Raw genomic sequence first — 15,503 nt, forward strand, 5'->3', positions numbered from 1 at the left:
TGGGATAGCCAGGGGGCCCAACCCACTAAGAGGAGAAGGAGAGGGGTATAAGGGAAATAGTATGGAATGTGGTAACCAGAGTAGGATATAAAGTGAATAATTTTTTAAATTGAATTAAAAAGAAAATGAAAAATTCATAACTGCATCACAAAATAATTTCTAATACCTTCAGTAGGTTTCCTTGTTGATGAAATGTAAATTAAACATGAACCCAAAAAAACAGAATTCACAACAACAGCAACAGACTAACTTAAAATCCTTTCCCATGCCTTCTTGCTCTTTTCACTCTATCTCTGTGTCCCTTTTTCCCCACAACTTCCTCACAGCATTTTTCACCTCTGCATTTCTCAGTGTGTAGATGATGGGGTTCAGCATGGGAGTGATGACCGTGTAGAACACAGACACAAGCTTGTCTTCAGTGAAGCTGGAAGAGGGTCGCAGATAAATGAAGATGGCAGGTCCAAAGAACAAGATGACCACCGTGATGTGAGAAGCACAGGTAGCCAGGGCTTTGTGCCTCCCCTCTGCAGAATGGTTCCTCAAGCTGACTAAAATGATGGCATAGGAGGACACCAAGATGAAGAGAGAGATTATAGAGATTAGACCACTGTTGGCCATCACAATAACCCCCTCCAGAAAGGTGTCAGTGCAGGCAAGCTTGAATAATGGCTGCAGGTCGCAGAAGTAGTGGTCAATCACATTGGGACCGCAGAAGGGCAATGGGATGGTGATGAGGATCTGGATTATGGAGTGAATGAGGCCCCCCAGCCAGGAACCAGCTACCAGCATGTGACACACTTGACGACTCATGATGTTCATGTAATGAAGAGGTTTGCAGATGGCCACGTAGCGGTCATAGGCCATCACCACAAGGAGGAGAATCTCAGCAACCCCCAAGAAATGGGAGAAAAATATCTGAGTAAGGCAGCCCTTCAGAGAGATGGTTTTAATCTTAGCAAGTAAGTCAGTGATGAACTTAGGGACAATCGTAGAGGAGTAGAAGATCTCCACCAGAGACAAGGAGTTGAGGAAAAAGTACATGGGAGAATGTAAAGTCTTACTCGTGCTGACTGCCACAATAATAAGACCGTTGCCCAGCAATGTGGCCACATACACAGGAAGGAACAGCACAAAGCACACCTTCTGTACCTCTGGGTCCTGGAAAAGGCCAGTGAAAATTAACTCAGTTACATTATTTTCATTGGCCATGGAGTCAGCTCAAGTGTGTTGGACATCACATAGTAGGAAGGCTGAAAAAAGATCACAAGATTGCAGCACACATGAGTTAATTTCACTAAATGCATTCTCAAAAGCTCAGGCCGTTTGCTAAATACTTATTGCTCAGCCAATGTATTCTCATTCAGCATTAAATGCTAGTAGTCTAGTCATTTAATTTACTATATTTTAATTTCATCTAACAGAAAATAAAAACCAAAGAAATATTTATTTACCCATAGCCACACAGAAAATGTAACTCAAAATAATTCCGTCTAACTTTCAGCCCAGGTTGTGAATGGAAGAGTTTGAGATATATTATAGGTAGATTGATAATAGATGGCTAGATGGATTAATAGGTCATGTATTGTCTTCATTGTATTTAATAGTTCTTACTCTTGAGTATTCCTTTTGATACCATTCTGGTCCAATTCTTCTTCACTTTACTCAAAGCTGAGGTCTTGCATCAAGAAATATGTTTCTACATCTCTGCCTGCTTCCCAGAAGGCCTGCTCTAACTGAAGACAGATGTGTGAGACCACTTCCCACCCTAATTCCCCCACCTGATGGGACCTTAGCAAACTCAGCAGTCAGGGGCTTTGCCTCATCCTGTTAGAAATCCATCTTCCTTCTGGTCTTCACCTACATCTGCAGTCTGGAATCAGCACCCCTCAGCCCAGCCTGCCTCCCAGGAAGCCTGTTCTAACCCCAGACACATAAGCAAGACAACACCACCATTCCCCCAACTGCTAGGATCCAGTGAGCTCAATAGTCATGGTCTCTGCCCTTCCCTTTTGAATCTCCATCTTCCTTCCAGTCACCACCTATACATGCAGTCACTGTCCAGCAGTGTTAGCTCCCACCACCACCACCCCCCAAGGAGGCCTGTCAAACCTGAGATACCAGTTCCACCATTCTCCTGAGAGGCCAGCACAAACCAGGGACATACCGGCTAGGCAACACCAGAGACAAACATATAGCCAAAGGCAAGTGCAAGAACATAATGTACATAAGTCATTGCAATATGGCACCATCAGGCTTTCATTCTATAGCAAGTCCATGATATCCTAAAGTGCCTGAGGAGCAAGACTGTAACCTTAAATCCCATCTCATGAAGATAATAGAGGCCTTTAAAGAAGATATAAATAATTTCCTTAAAGAAATACAGGAAAAGAGCAACAAACAGGTAGAAGCCCTTAAAAAGGAAACAAATCTTTTAAAGAAATACAGGACAATGTAATCAGGTAAAGAAAATAAATGACATGGTCCAAACCAAAAAAAAAGTGGAAATAAAGGCACTTTTTTGAAAAAGCACAAATGGAGGCAACCCTGGAGATGGAAACCTAGGAAAGAAAACAGGAAGCACAGATGTAAGCATCACCAACAGAATATAAGAAATGGAAGAAAGAATTTCAGACATAGAAGATGCCATAGAAGAAATTAATACATTAGTCAAAGAAAAATGTCACATGTAAAAAGTTCCTAACTCAAAACATTCAGAAAATGTGGGTCACAATGAAAAGACCAAATCTAAAAATAATAGAAGTAGAAGAAAGTGAAGATTCCCAGTTCAAAAGGTCAGAAAACATTTTCAATACCATACAAGAAAACCCCACTCTCACAATGAACAAATCATAGAAACAGAAACTAAACAAAGAAAAATGATGGAACTAACAGATGTTATGAACCACATAAATTTAACAGATATTTACAGAATCTTTTACTAAAAACAAAAGAATATATCTTCTTCTCAGCACCTCATGGAAACTTCTCCAAACTGATCATCTAATGGGACACATAGCAAACCTAAACAGAAGATTGAAATAACCCCTTGCATTCTATCTGATTACCACAGATTAAGGCTTGACTTCATCAACAACAAAAACAGAAAAGCCCACATATTTATGGAAATTGAACAACTCTCTACTCAATGATCACTGAGTGAAGGAAGAAATAAAGAAATTAAAGAGTTTCTAGAATTCAATAAAAATGAAGGCACAATATACCTAAACTTATGGAACACAATGAAAGCAGTACTAAGAGGAAAATTTGTAGCACTATGTGCCTTAATCAAGAAGTTGAATAAATCTCATACTAGCAACATAACAGCACACCTAAAAGCTCTAGAACAAATGGGAGCAAACACACCTAAGACTAGTAGATAGCAGGAAATAGTCAAACCCAGGGCTGAAATTGATTAATTAGAAACAAAGAGAATAATACAAAGAATCAACAAAAGCAAGAGATGGTTCTTAGAGAAAATGAACTAGCTAGACAAACCCTTTGCTAAACTAAAAGACACAAAGACAGTATCCAAATTAATAAAATCAGAAATGAAAAGGGAGACATAACAACAGAAACTGAGGAAATACAGAAAAGTCATCAGGTCTTACTTCAAAGCCCTGTACTCCACTAAACTGGAAAATCTAAACAAAATGGATGATTTTCTAGACAGATACTACTGGCCAAAGTTAAATCAAGATCAGGTAGACTTTCTAAACAGTATTATAACCCCTAGAGAAATAAAAGCAGTCATCAGTCATTAAACATTCCCCCCCCCAAAAAAAAAGCCCAGTGCCAGAAGATTTTAGTACAAAATTCTATCATATTTTCAAAGAAAAGCTAATACTAACACTCCTCAAACTATTCCACAAAATAGAATTAGAAGGAACACTGCCTAATTTATTCTATTAAGCCACAGCTACCATGATACATAAACCATACAAAGACTCAACAAAGGAAAAGGACTTCACACAAATTTCACTTATGAACATCAACATAAAAATAATAAATAAAATTCTCACAAACAAAATCCAAGAACACATCAAAAAAAAATCATTCATCAAGATCAAGTAGGTTTCATCCAGGGAAGCAGGTATGGTTCAAGATATGAGGTAACCCAATCATAAAAGAACACATTCACTGATAAGTGGTTATTAGCCCAAAAGCTCAGAATACCCAAGATACAATTCAAAGACCACATGAAGCTCAAGAAGAAGGAAGACCAAAGTGTAGATGCTTCAGCCACCAAACTCAGACAATGTTGCCAGTGCCAAGAAGTGTATGCTTGCTGACAGGAGCCTGATATAGCTGTCTCCTGAAAGACTCTGCCAGAACCTGACAAATACAGAGGCGGATACTCGCAGCCAACCACTAAACTGAGAACAAGGTCCTCGATGGAGGAATTAGAGAAAAGACTGAAGGATCTGAAGGTGTTTGCAACCCCATGAAAAGGACAACAATATCAACCAACCAGACCCCCCAGAGCTCCCAGGTACTAAACCACCATCCCAAAAGCACACAAGGATGGACCTATGGCTCCATCTGCATATGTAGCAGGGGATGGCCTTGTCCAGCATCTATGGGGGGAAAAGCTCTTGGTCCTGTCAAGGCTCAATGCCCCAGTGAAGAGGAATGTCAGGATGGGGTGGTGGGAGGGAGTGGGTGGGTAGGTGGGTGGGGCAGCACCCTCACAGCAAGAGGAGCTATCAGGTTTCTGGAGGAGAAACCAGGAAAGGTGATAACATTAGAAATGTAAAGAAAAATATCCAATAAAAGAAAGACAGCAAAAAAGCCATAAACATAATCCACTATGTAAACAAACTGACAGAAAAGAGCCACATATTCATCTCATTAGATGCTAAAAAGCCTTTGACAAAATACAAACCCCCTTCATGTTAAAAGAAGAGATCAGGGATTCAAGGCACATACCTAAACATAATAAAAGAAATATACAACAAGCCAATAGCAAATATCAAATTAAATAGAAACTTAAAGCAATCCCACTAAAATCAGAACAAGACAAGTTTGCCCACTTTTTCCCTATCTATTCAATATACTACTTGAAGTTCTAGCTAAAGCAATAAGACAACAAAACCAAGAGGATCAAATCAAGATCAAGGAGATACAAATTGGAAAGGAAGAAGTCAAAGTATCACTATTCATAGGTGATATGATAGTATGGTATTATGCATAAGCAATCCCGAAAATTCTATCACAAGAACTCCTACTGCTTATAAACAACTTCAGCAAAGTGGCTGAATATAGAATTAACTCACAAAAATCAGTATCCCTTCTTAATACAACAAACTGAGAAAGAAACTGGAGCAAGAACACACTTTGCAATAGTCCCAATAAAATATCTTAGTGTCACTCGAACCAAGTGAAAGATGTGTACGTCCCTGAAGAAAGAAACTGAAGAATGGAAAGATCTCCCACACTCATGAATTGTTAAGATTAATATAAGGAAAATAGCCATCTTGCCAAAAGCAATCAACAGGTTCAATGCATTCTCCATCAAATTTTTAACACAATTTTTCACATACCTTGAAAGAGAAATTCTCAAATTCATATGAAAAAAAAAAAAATCCCAGGATAGCCAAGACAATCTTGAACATAAAATGAGGTACACTAAATCATATAGAAGAGAAAATGGGAAATAGTCTTGAGTGCATTGGTATAGGAGATAATTTCATGAACAGAACACCAATGACTCAGGCTCTAAGATCAACAATTGACAAATGAGACCTCATGAAACTGAAAAGCTTTTGTAAGTCAAAGGACACTGTCAATAGGACAAAAGGGAAACCTACAGCCACAGATTGGGAAAAGATCTTAACTAACCTTACATCTGAGAAAGGTTTAATATCCAAAATATATAAAGAACTCAAGAATTTAGACTCCACAAAACCAAAAAAAAAAACCCAATTTAAAAATGGGGTATAGAGGTAAATAGAACTCTCAACAGAGGAATCTTGAATGGTTGAGAAGCACATAAAGAAATTCTCAATATACTTAGCCATCAGGGAAATGCAAATCAAATGACCCTGAGATTCCACCTTATTCCAGTCAGAATGGCTAAGATCAAAAATCAAGGAACAGCTCATGCTGTTAAGGATGTGTAGAAAAGGGAACATTCTTCAATTGCTGGTGGGAGTACGAACTTGTTCAACCACTCTAGAAATCAATTTATCAGTTCTTCAGAAAATTGGAAATAAATCAACCCAGCTATACCACTCCTAAGCAAAACCCAAAAGATGCACCACCATACCACAAAGAAGCGTGCTCCACTATGTTCATAGCGGCCTTATTTGTAATAGCCAGAAACTGGAAACAACACAGATGTCCCTCAATCAAAGAATGGATACAGAAAATATCATTTACACAATGGAATGCTATTCAGCTATTAAGGATGAGAATATCCTGAGTTTTACAGGAAAATGAATGGAACTAGAAAATATCATCCTGAGTGAGATAACTCAGACCCAAAAGGATATTCATGGTATGTACTCACTGATAAGTGGATGTAAGCCATAAAATACAGAACACTCATGATACCCCTCACAGACCCAAAGAAGTTAAACAAGAAGAAAGGCCCAAGAGAGGATGATTGAATCACAGAAGGGGAAACAAAATGGTCATAGAAGGTGGAGGGAGGGAACTGGGTGGGAGGGAAAGAGAATGGGAGGGCAGAAGTTGTGGGGAAAGACAGAGAGAAGCCCAGAGATCCAGGAGAATAAATGAAATCTGCAGCTGCCAGGGTGTGAAGGTAGGGGCAACCTCTAGAAATCCCAGAGACCTGGGATGGGAGAGGTTTCCAAGAGTCTACTCAGGTGACTTTAGTTAGCCAAGATGCCTAACATTGGGTACATAGAACCTGAAGAGGCCACCTTCTACAGCCAGGCAGGACCCTGAATAGAAAGATAAGGACACCAACCCATCCACAAAACTTTCAACCCAAAATTTGTCCTGTCTAAAAGAAGTGCAGAGACAAAGATGAAGTGGATACTAAAGGAATGGCCAACCAATAACTGGTCCACTTGAAAGCCATCCCATGGGCAACCGCCAACCCTTGACAATATTAATGATACCCTATTAGGCTTGCAGACAGTAGCCTAGCATAACTGTCCTCTGCAAAGCTCTGTCCCAGCAGTTGACTAAAACAGATTCAGAGACCCACAACCAAACATTGGACAGAGGTCAAGGACTCTCTTACAAAAGAGTTGGGGAAAGGATTAAAGGCCCTAAAGGGGTTAGGAACTACACAAGAAGAACAAAAGAATCAACTAAGCTGGACCCCTGGGAGTTCTCAGAGCTTGACCCACAAACCAAAGAACATACACAGAATAGAAGGAGGTCCCCTGCACATAATGTAGCAGACATGCAACTGAGTCTCTATGTGAACCTCCCAACAACTAGAACAGAGACTCTCTCTAAACCTTTAGACCAACTGTGGAATCTGTTCCCCAACAGGGCTGCCTTGTCTGGCCTCAGTGGAAGAGGATGTACATAATTCTGTAGAGATGTGATGCCCCAAGGTTGGGGGATATGGGGAGGGCACCATCTCAGAGGTGAAGATGAAGGGAGAGGGAGGCTAGAACTCTGAAAGAGGGGCCAGGAGGAGGGGCAACATATAGTATATAATAAAATTAATTAATTAATTAAAAAGAAATAAACATGTTTCTGCAACAAATGTTCACATCTCTGAGAGTAGTGAACAAACTAAAATTTCTACATTCCTACCATCTACTGCCAAGTCTACTGAGTAACAGTCATTGCAAAGTGACAGAAATTTCCCAGTATCTAAATGGGATCAGGTGAGTGGGAGCAACAGAGAGATTTGATACAGAAAACACAGAGCTGATGAAAGGGAAAAGGTTATCTTTCCAGACACAATAGGGTTGATGCCCACATGAACTCACAGAAACTGACAGCATCTATAAGACCTGCACAATGGTCAAGCCAGACAAAATCCCAGCATGGAGAAGGAGAAGTGGATAAAAGATCCACCCCCAACCAAAAAACATCAATGTTTAATTGATAACTGCTAGGAAAGAGAAAAATCAGTTTTCTCTCATGGAATGTATGTCAGTTACATTCCAGGCCAAGCTTCACGGCAAGAAGTAATTGGCCCACACAAAACAAACTGGGTTTTTCTGTGCGTATTTTGGTGCTGGATGTTCCTATGGTAGTTTTTTCTTTGGGGGGGGGGGTTGTTATCATTGTTGTTTGGTTGGTTAGTAGATTTTTTTGTATAAGAAGAACATGAAGTTGGTTTGGTAGAGAGAGGGGGATCTGGGAGTAGTAGGGGATTGAGAAAGAATATGATTAAAATATATTGCATAAAAAAACTTTAACTAAAAAATTAAATCAATAAAATTCAAAAGCAAAAGGACCAAAAAACAATTATGTTTGAAGAGATGGACCATCACTTATTCCTTCCACTTCAGTAGAAACACTGCACCCTACACAACTTTCTTCTTGTCCCTGACTGATAGCTCATATTTGAAACACTTATTCCAAATTCATGTGTAAGAAAAAGTATTCTAAAAACAACTTTAAACATACTAAAAATGATTAGTGGATAGGCGTGTGTGTGTTCTCCTAACTCAGGGACTAGGTTGTGCCAAGGTCAAGGTCATCTGTAACAGACATAAACTTCCGTCTTCTTTGTCATCCTTGTCAGCAGCAAGTGTGTCTCCTGCTCACTCTGGAGTCTTAGCTCTTATTACTTCCACTTCCATAAAGAAAGCAATTATAAAATCCTCTAAATTAAAATTAGCTTTTTGCATAATCTGAAGTCCCTCAAAAATTTACATTCTTATCTGCCCAGGCTTCTACTTAAGTCAGAGCTCAAGCTCTCCCCCACCACACACACGCACACTGCTGATTCCCCTCATAGAGGAGCCTCACTTACCCAAAGTATCCTCACCTGTCTCCTCCAACCCTACCCATCCTGCAAGCCCAATTCAAGTCCTGTTTAAACAGTGAGTCTTTTCCAAGTGATTCAATTATGTCTTGTCTTCTCTGATCTTTGAATAAATTTTAAAGTATGCATTTAATAGTAATAAAATATTAATAACAATAATTAATAATAATAGAACATTTTAAACATTCTGTTTATGCCCCACAGAACAAATTTGAATGCTCTCAGGAAGTCAAGGCTTTCTCAGATTGCTCTTACTGACTTTACTCCATTATAGTCAGTTCCCCAAATAGACACAATGTAGCAACTGCCTAACACAAGGTGGTCCCTCGCTTGTTCACTCTACAGTGTAATTAGAATTTCACTACTACAGAAATAAAGTTCTCATGCTTCTCTGTCTTCCTGATGCATTAACATTCATAACAATTAGCATGATATTTGGTCATTGTAGTATTCATGTTCTGTCTTCCTATAAAAAGTATTCTATTACTCAAAATTACGTTTACAATTTTTCCTAAGTCCTTATTTATATGCATTTTAGAGACTATGAAAAGCTAGCATCTTCTTTCTAAATTTTGTGCTACATATGTGTTTCTGAGCATATGTGCGTGTACTACAAGCATTTAGGGCCCCACAAAGGTCAAAACAGAGTATCATATCCCCCTGAAACTGGTGATATAAGCAGATGTATGTCAGTGCAAAGAACTAAGTAGTAAGTGTTCTTAACACTGAGACATTTCTCCAACCATAACAGCCAACATTTCAGCATTTATTATATTGCCACACTTTTAGTGCCCTACCACAGCTCGAGATATCTTTTAATGTTTTAAACTACATTTCTTGACTTATTGAGGTATGTTTGCACACATACCATAATGTAGGAGTGGTGCTCAGAAGACAACTTATAGAAGTCAGTTCTTTTCTTTCTCACATGTTGTGGGATCTATGTGGGGAATGACTCAGGTCATCAAACTTGGAAACCAATGTCCTTACCCACTGAGACATCCTGTGGTTCATATATATCTGAAATTGATCCCAATTTTTATAAGAAACTTGGGAACTGCCTCTGATTGTTATCAGCTTTTGAATAAGAAGAAAAAAACACAAATAAATGAATTAACTTGTATTTATAGCTTCTGAATAATTACTCAGCAACAGGGGCAGGATTTAAAACCAGTCAATTTAACCACTTCACCTGTGCATTTCACCCAGATTCATACATCATTAGCAGTATAAAGATGATACAAAACAAAGGAGTTCAAATTTACTGTGATAGTTGTAAGAAATCAGAGATATATTTATTTACCTAGAAAAGCAATGCCTCCTCTCTGAGGCTGAACATCATTTCTGATCCACTAAAGAAATGCAAATATGTATACAACCACTTTAATTTAATATACCAATTTGAGACATCTAGGTTGTATCCCCCATCAGGAAAAATAACATCTGATAACTTATCTTTTTAACTTCACCTGTTCTTCCTATTCATCAACTCTCTTTTTGTGCTCTCTCTCTCTCTCTCTCTCTCTCTCTCTCTCTCTCTCTCTCTCTCTCTTACTTCCACCCATCTAGAAATTGATGAATTTTCCCTCTTTTCCATGAACATGTAAGTCTATAAAGACAGGAAAAGAGAAAATGAGTAAACTGTTATCTATAGTGACCCATGGACTCCATGCCCTAATTCTACCTAGTCATTTCACCTACCTTTGGGTCAGAAGAGCTGGTGTGTTCCTGCTCTGCCTTGGAAAAAGGAATAGATCACATAGATTTCAAATAAATTGTCTCTAATTCATCACGAAATTCTCTGCTTCCATGAAACAGACCACAGTGCAAGGAAAAGTCGTGCTCTAGTAGGGAAAGAACCTAACAGGGAAGAAGTAACAGATTGCCCCCTTACAGAGTCTGTTTTCTTCAGTAAATGAAGTCTCTTGACTAAAGTTACCACCAAGAAGATTTCCCACCAAAGACCCTAGCCCAGGTAATACTGAGCTACTCCACCCTAGGAGTATCACCCTAAACATTGGAGAAGAAATCAGAATGATCTGCTCTACTTCCTTACATACAAGAAAAAGGAAAGACTGAGAGAGGTGAATTGATCTCCCACAGCCACAGTCTAGTCAGTATTCTCTCCAATGCATTGGGCTTTGAGGTTATGAGGTGGAAATGGCCCTGCCATTCAAGGCTTAGATCTGTCCCATAGGTCAAACACCTATGGAGTATTTAAAAAACAAGGTTGATGACTAGGGAAAATCACAAGGAAAGAAAATCCTAGTGCTTCTGTATCAGGAAAAAATATTTAAATCTACAACACTTAGGCTATAAATAAAAATTGATGAGAACAGAATATTCAGGGGTTAAAAAATATCCTGTTTTAATGTACCAGTCCTATCCGCCACACACTATCCAAAGACTGTGATTAAATGCTTGCAGACTTGGACTATTTGTGATAAATGAATGCATGTATATAATCAAGAGACTACCTTCCCCATGGAATTCCTTCTCCCTATAGGAAAACTTAGTCAAGTAAACACTGACTCAGGGAATGTTTTAAATATTTTCCAATTATTTTAGTGATATTTCAATATTGCTTTAAACAGCTGAAATAAATATCATATATTTTTAAAAAAAGAAAAGAAAGCTACTAGGCCCTAGGTTTTGATCAGCTACTGAGTAAATATCCAACTGAGGAGAGGTTCCCTCATACAAACTTCCGGTTCTCCTGTTGCCACTTTCACAGAGAACTGGACTGTTACTCGATATTACCTCCACCTCACCTTCTCATTCTCACATTTGCATATTAGTGTATAACGTGCATTTATAAAAATCACTTGTTTTCTCTATAGTTCTGCCTCTCTACATTGAGAGTGGTCATAACCACTGAATATGCAAGAATTGCCTCTGAAAGATAACATCCACCCACTCATTCATTCAACAAATCATCCAGCAAAGTCCCTAGCTCTGTGTAGTCCTTCTGGTAAACAGGTGATCATGAGGCAGGAAATTACATAGACTTGAAGTGCATTCTTAGGTGGACAGTAAGAAATCAACCTATCCTTCGTTCTTCAAGACAATAAGCATTTCTAACATTGTTTGTTTTTAACATCTCATTGGCTTAACATCACTTTTACTTTGTGCAAATATTTTACTTATTTCCTAACTCAGAAGTAAAATGCTGTCATTCTGATGTTTCTTTGGATTGTTGCTTGGACATGGCCTGTGACCACTGTTAATATCCCTTCTCTCTAGCCTTCTCAACACTTGTGTGGGAATTTGGGCGTCTGAGGATGAGATAAAGAACTGATCAGTAAAAGCCCAAGATTAGAAGCAGTTGTCTGTACATACATCAAGGAACTGGGAGAAAAGCCTCACCTTTAACACTAAGACACCTACAAGTTTGAAGAAAAAAACATGCTCATGCTATCAAATTTCACAGTCACTGACAATGTGTACCTATGCAGATTTAAATAACAAAATCCAATTTAAAATTTTCCAGGGTTTAGTGGCACTAAATACTTTAAATATAAACATACTACTAGTAGAGAAACAGACAATGTTTTCATCAACTTACAAATTTGGTCATGCCTTGTCCTGCAGCCACAAATTGCCATTATATATAAATTCAGAGCCCAAAAGACACTTGATGCAAACACAGTTCATTCTGGCATGTCACATACTTGACAAAAGTTGGGTGAATATATACAAAACTGCAATTCTGTACAATTTCAAGGCAGTAGTAGCCAATTGAAAGACATGTTCAAAACTATGCGAGATGAGGAGAGGCAATGCGTTATTGAAGAGATCCTGCAAGATATAACAATGTAGAGGGACCTGGACTCTTTTATCTCCCTTGATTGACTGAAGAAGAAAAACTAACAATAGCCATTAGAAGAAATATCCATGGTATGGTCACTTACAATAAAGGGACTGAGATGTGAAATTGAAACAGTATGACCCTGTCCTTCATTCTTCAAGTTAAGGCAATAAGCATTTCCAACATTGTTTATTTTTAATATCTCATGGGCTTGACATCACTTTCTTTTTGTGAAACATTTGTCCTATTTCTAATTTGTAACTAGAATGCTGTCATTTTAATAGTACTTTGATTTACAAATGTTGGATATTGTAAGAGGGCTGAAAGGAACTCTTCGGTGCCAATGAAACACAAGAAGTAAAAATGTCTTTTGTAATGGGTGATATCAGGTGATCTACAATGTAAGAATCTAACAGACAATCGGAATAAAAAGTCCGTGGAAAAAATTCTCAACAACATGCTTATATCCACATTAGAAAAAGAAAACTCCACAACTGCATTGCCCATAACTCTTGATCATATCTCTGGTTGATTTTCTCTTTTATAAAATGTAAGTTACTTATGAAAAAATCATAACTGCATCACCAAATTATTTCTGTTAATATATTCTAGATGAAATGTAAGTTACTTGTAAACAATAAAAGTAATGAAATAGAAGGTAGAAGTAATTTAAACCTTCAGCAGATGGATAAGAAAAATAAATCCAAATGCTTTATAGCACGGTAAGGCAACCATGACTGGTAAATGTTTCAAAATACCTACTAGAAAAAATTTTGACTTTTCTCAACTAAGAGAAATGCTAACTCTGTGAGACAACAATAAGGCTGTCACTGTAAAATGATTATACAATGTATGCAAATATTAAAATACTTTACCCTGTATTAGAAAATATTACCATGTGTCAAAGTAAAACGCAGGCATGATTCTAAATGATCTCTGCATTTGCACTTGTTTTGAACATTCAGATACCCAGAGCTTAAGTAACTTTGCAGAACCCATAGTAGAAGAGCTATGCTTATCGTATTACTCTTTTATTGGAACATGAACCAAAACAGCAAAATCCACATCAACAACAGCCTAATTTAAAATCCTTTTCCATGCTTTCTTGCTCTTTTTACTCTGTCTCTGAGTCCTTTTTGCTCCACAACTTTCTCACAGCATTTTTCACCTCTGCATTTCTCAGTGTATAGATGATAGGGTTCAGCATGGGGGTGATGACCGTGTAGAACACAGCCACAAGCTTGTCTTCAGTGAAAGTAGAGGAGGGTCGCAGATAAAGGAAGATGGCAGGTCCAAAAAACAGGGTGACCACCATGATGTGAGAGGCACAAGTGGAGAGGGCCTTGCGCCTCCCCTCTGCAGAATGGTTCCTCAAGCTGACTAAAATGATGGCATAGGAGGACACCAAGATGAAGAGAGAGATTATAGAGATTAGACCACTGTTGGCCATCACAATAACCCCCTCCAGAAAGGTGTCAGTGCAGGCAAGCTTGAATAATGGCTGCAGGTCACAGAAGTAGTGGTCAATCACATTGGGACCGCAGAAGGGCAATGGGATGGTGATGAGGATCTGGATTATGGAGTGAATGAGGCCCCCCAGCCAGGAACCAGCCACCAGCATGTGACATACTTGACGACTCATGATGTTCATGTAATGAAGAGGTTTGCAGATGGCCACGTAGCGGTCATAGGCCATCACCACAAGGAGGAGAATCTCAGCGACCCCCAAAAAATGGAAGAAGAATATCTGAACCAGACAGCCCTTCAGTGAGATGGTTTTAACCTTAGCAAGTAAGTCGGTGATGAACTTAGGGACGACAGTAGAGGAGTAGAAGATCTCCACTAGGGACAAGGAGCTGAGGAAGACGTACATGGGAGAATGTAAAGTCTTACTGACACTAATTGTCACAACAATGAGGCCATTGCCCAACACTGTAGCCAGGTACACAGGAAGGAACAGCACAAAGCACACCTTCTGAATCTCTGGGTCCTGGAAAAGGCCGGTGATGATCAACTCAGTCACATTTATACTAGCCATAAGTTCGGTTCAAGTGTGCTGGGCATAATCCTGTTTTTTAAAAATGATTTTAACACAAATTCATGACATTTATAGTAGTTTAGATAATGCAAAACAACTTATAACATGTGCTAATCATTTATTTAGCCAACAAAAACTAGTTAAGCATTATATGTTAGCATTCTAATACTTTGTTTTTTTTATTTATTTATTTGTAACTAGAAATTGAATATTCAAAAATACTCTTACTTGAGCACAATAAAACAAAAATAGTGTATTCTAAGACTCAGATCCATTCTCTCAGGCTTTCATCCTGGGATAGTTGTAATTTGGGAAGCCATTAGAGATAAGACTTTATTTACTAGTATAATTCTCAGTGCATTGTTGCAGCTCCTTCTGTTGAGGAAACCCTTTACCTCAGAGTGAAGAGGTCAAATTCTCATCCAATTATGGGCTCCTATTTGGTCAGTCCATAATTTACATAATCCAAAAGCTTAAGAGAACTTTTAAATCATCGATTTTATTTTTCTTTGGATAAAAATTACCAGTTTAATTAAGTCTACCACTCCCAAAATTATCAAATGTAGCCACTCTGTACAAATGAGCCCTTGTGGATCTAAGGAGAAAATAAATTTGTTCAACATGCTTGGTACCTTTCTAGTCACTTTACCTAGCTTTATGTCAAAATTGATGCTGTGTTCTTTCTCTATCTTGCAAGAAGGAATGAGATCACGAATTTCAAATGAACTCCAACC

The 15,503-nt window shown here is 38.4% G+C and overlaps 1 protein-coding gene and 1 pseudogene across 1 annotated transcript; both read right to left on the reverse strand.

The window, feature by feature from the left end:
* Positions 283-1,209, reverse strand: Or4b1b-ps1 (olfactory receptor family 4 subfamily B member 1B, pseudogene 1; annotated as a pseudogene).
* On the reverse strand, positions 13,846-14,769 carry Or4b1c (olfactory receptor family 4 subfamily B member 1C). Its single transcript, NM_001000577.1, has one exon. The coding sequence runs from the start codon at positions 14,767-14,769 to the stop codon at positions 13,846-13,848; it is 924 nt and encodes a 307-aa protein (NP_001000577.1).
* Positions 14,770-15,503: the final 734 nt, after the last annotated feature.

Source organism: Rattus norvegicus, chromosome 3 (genome assembly GCF_021556685.1).
Source record: "Rattus norvegicus strain SHRSP/BbbUtx chromosome 3, alternate assembly SHRSP_T2T, whole genome shotgun sequence".
Lineage (NCBI taxonomy): Eukaryota > Metazoa > Chordata > Mammalia > Rodentia > Muridae > Rattus > Rattus norvegicus.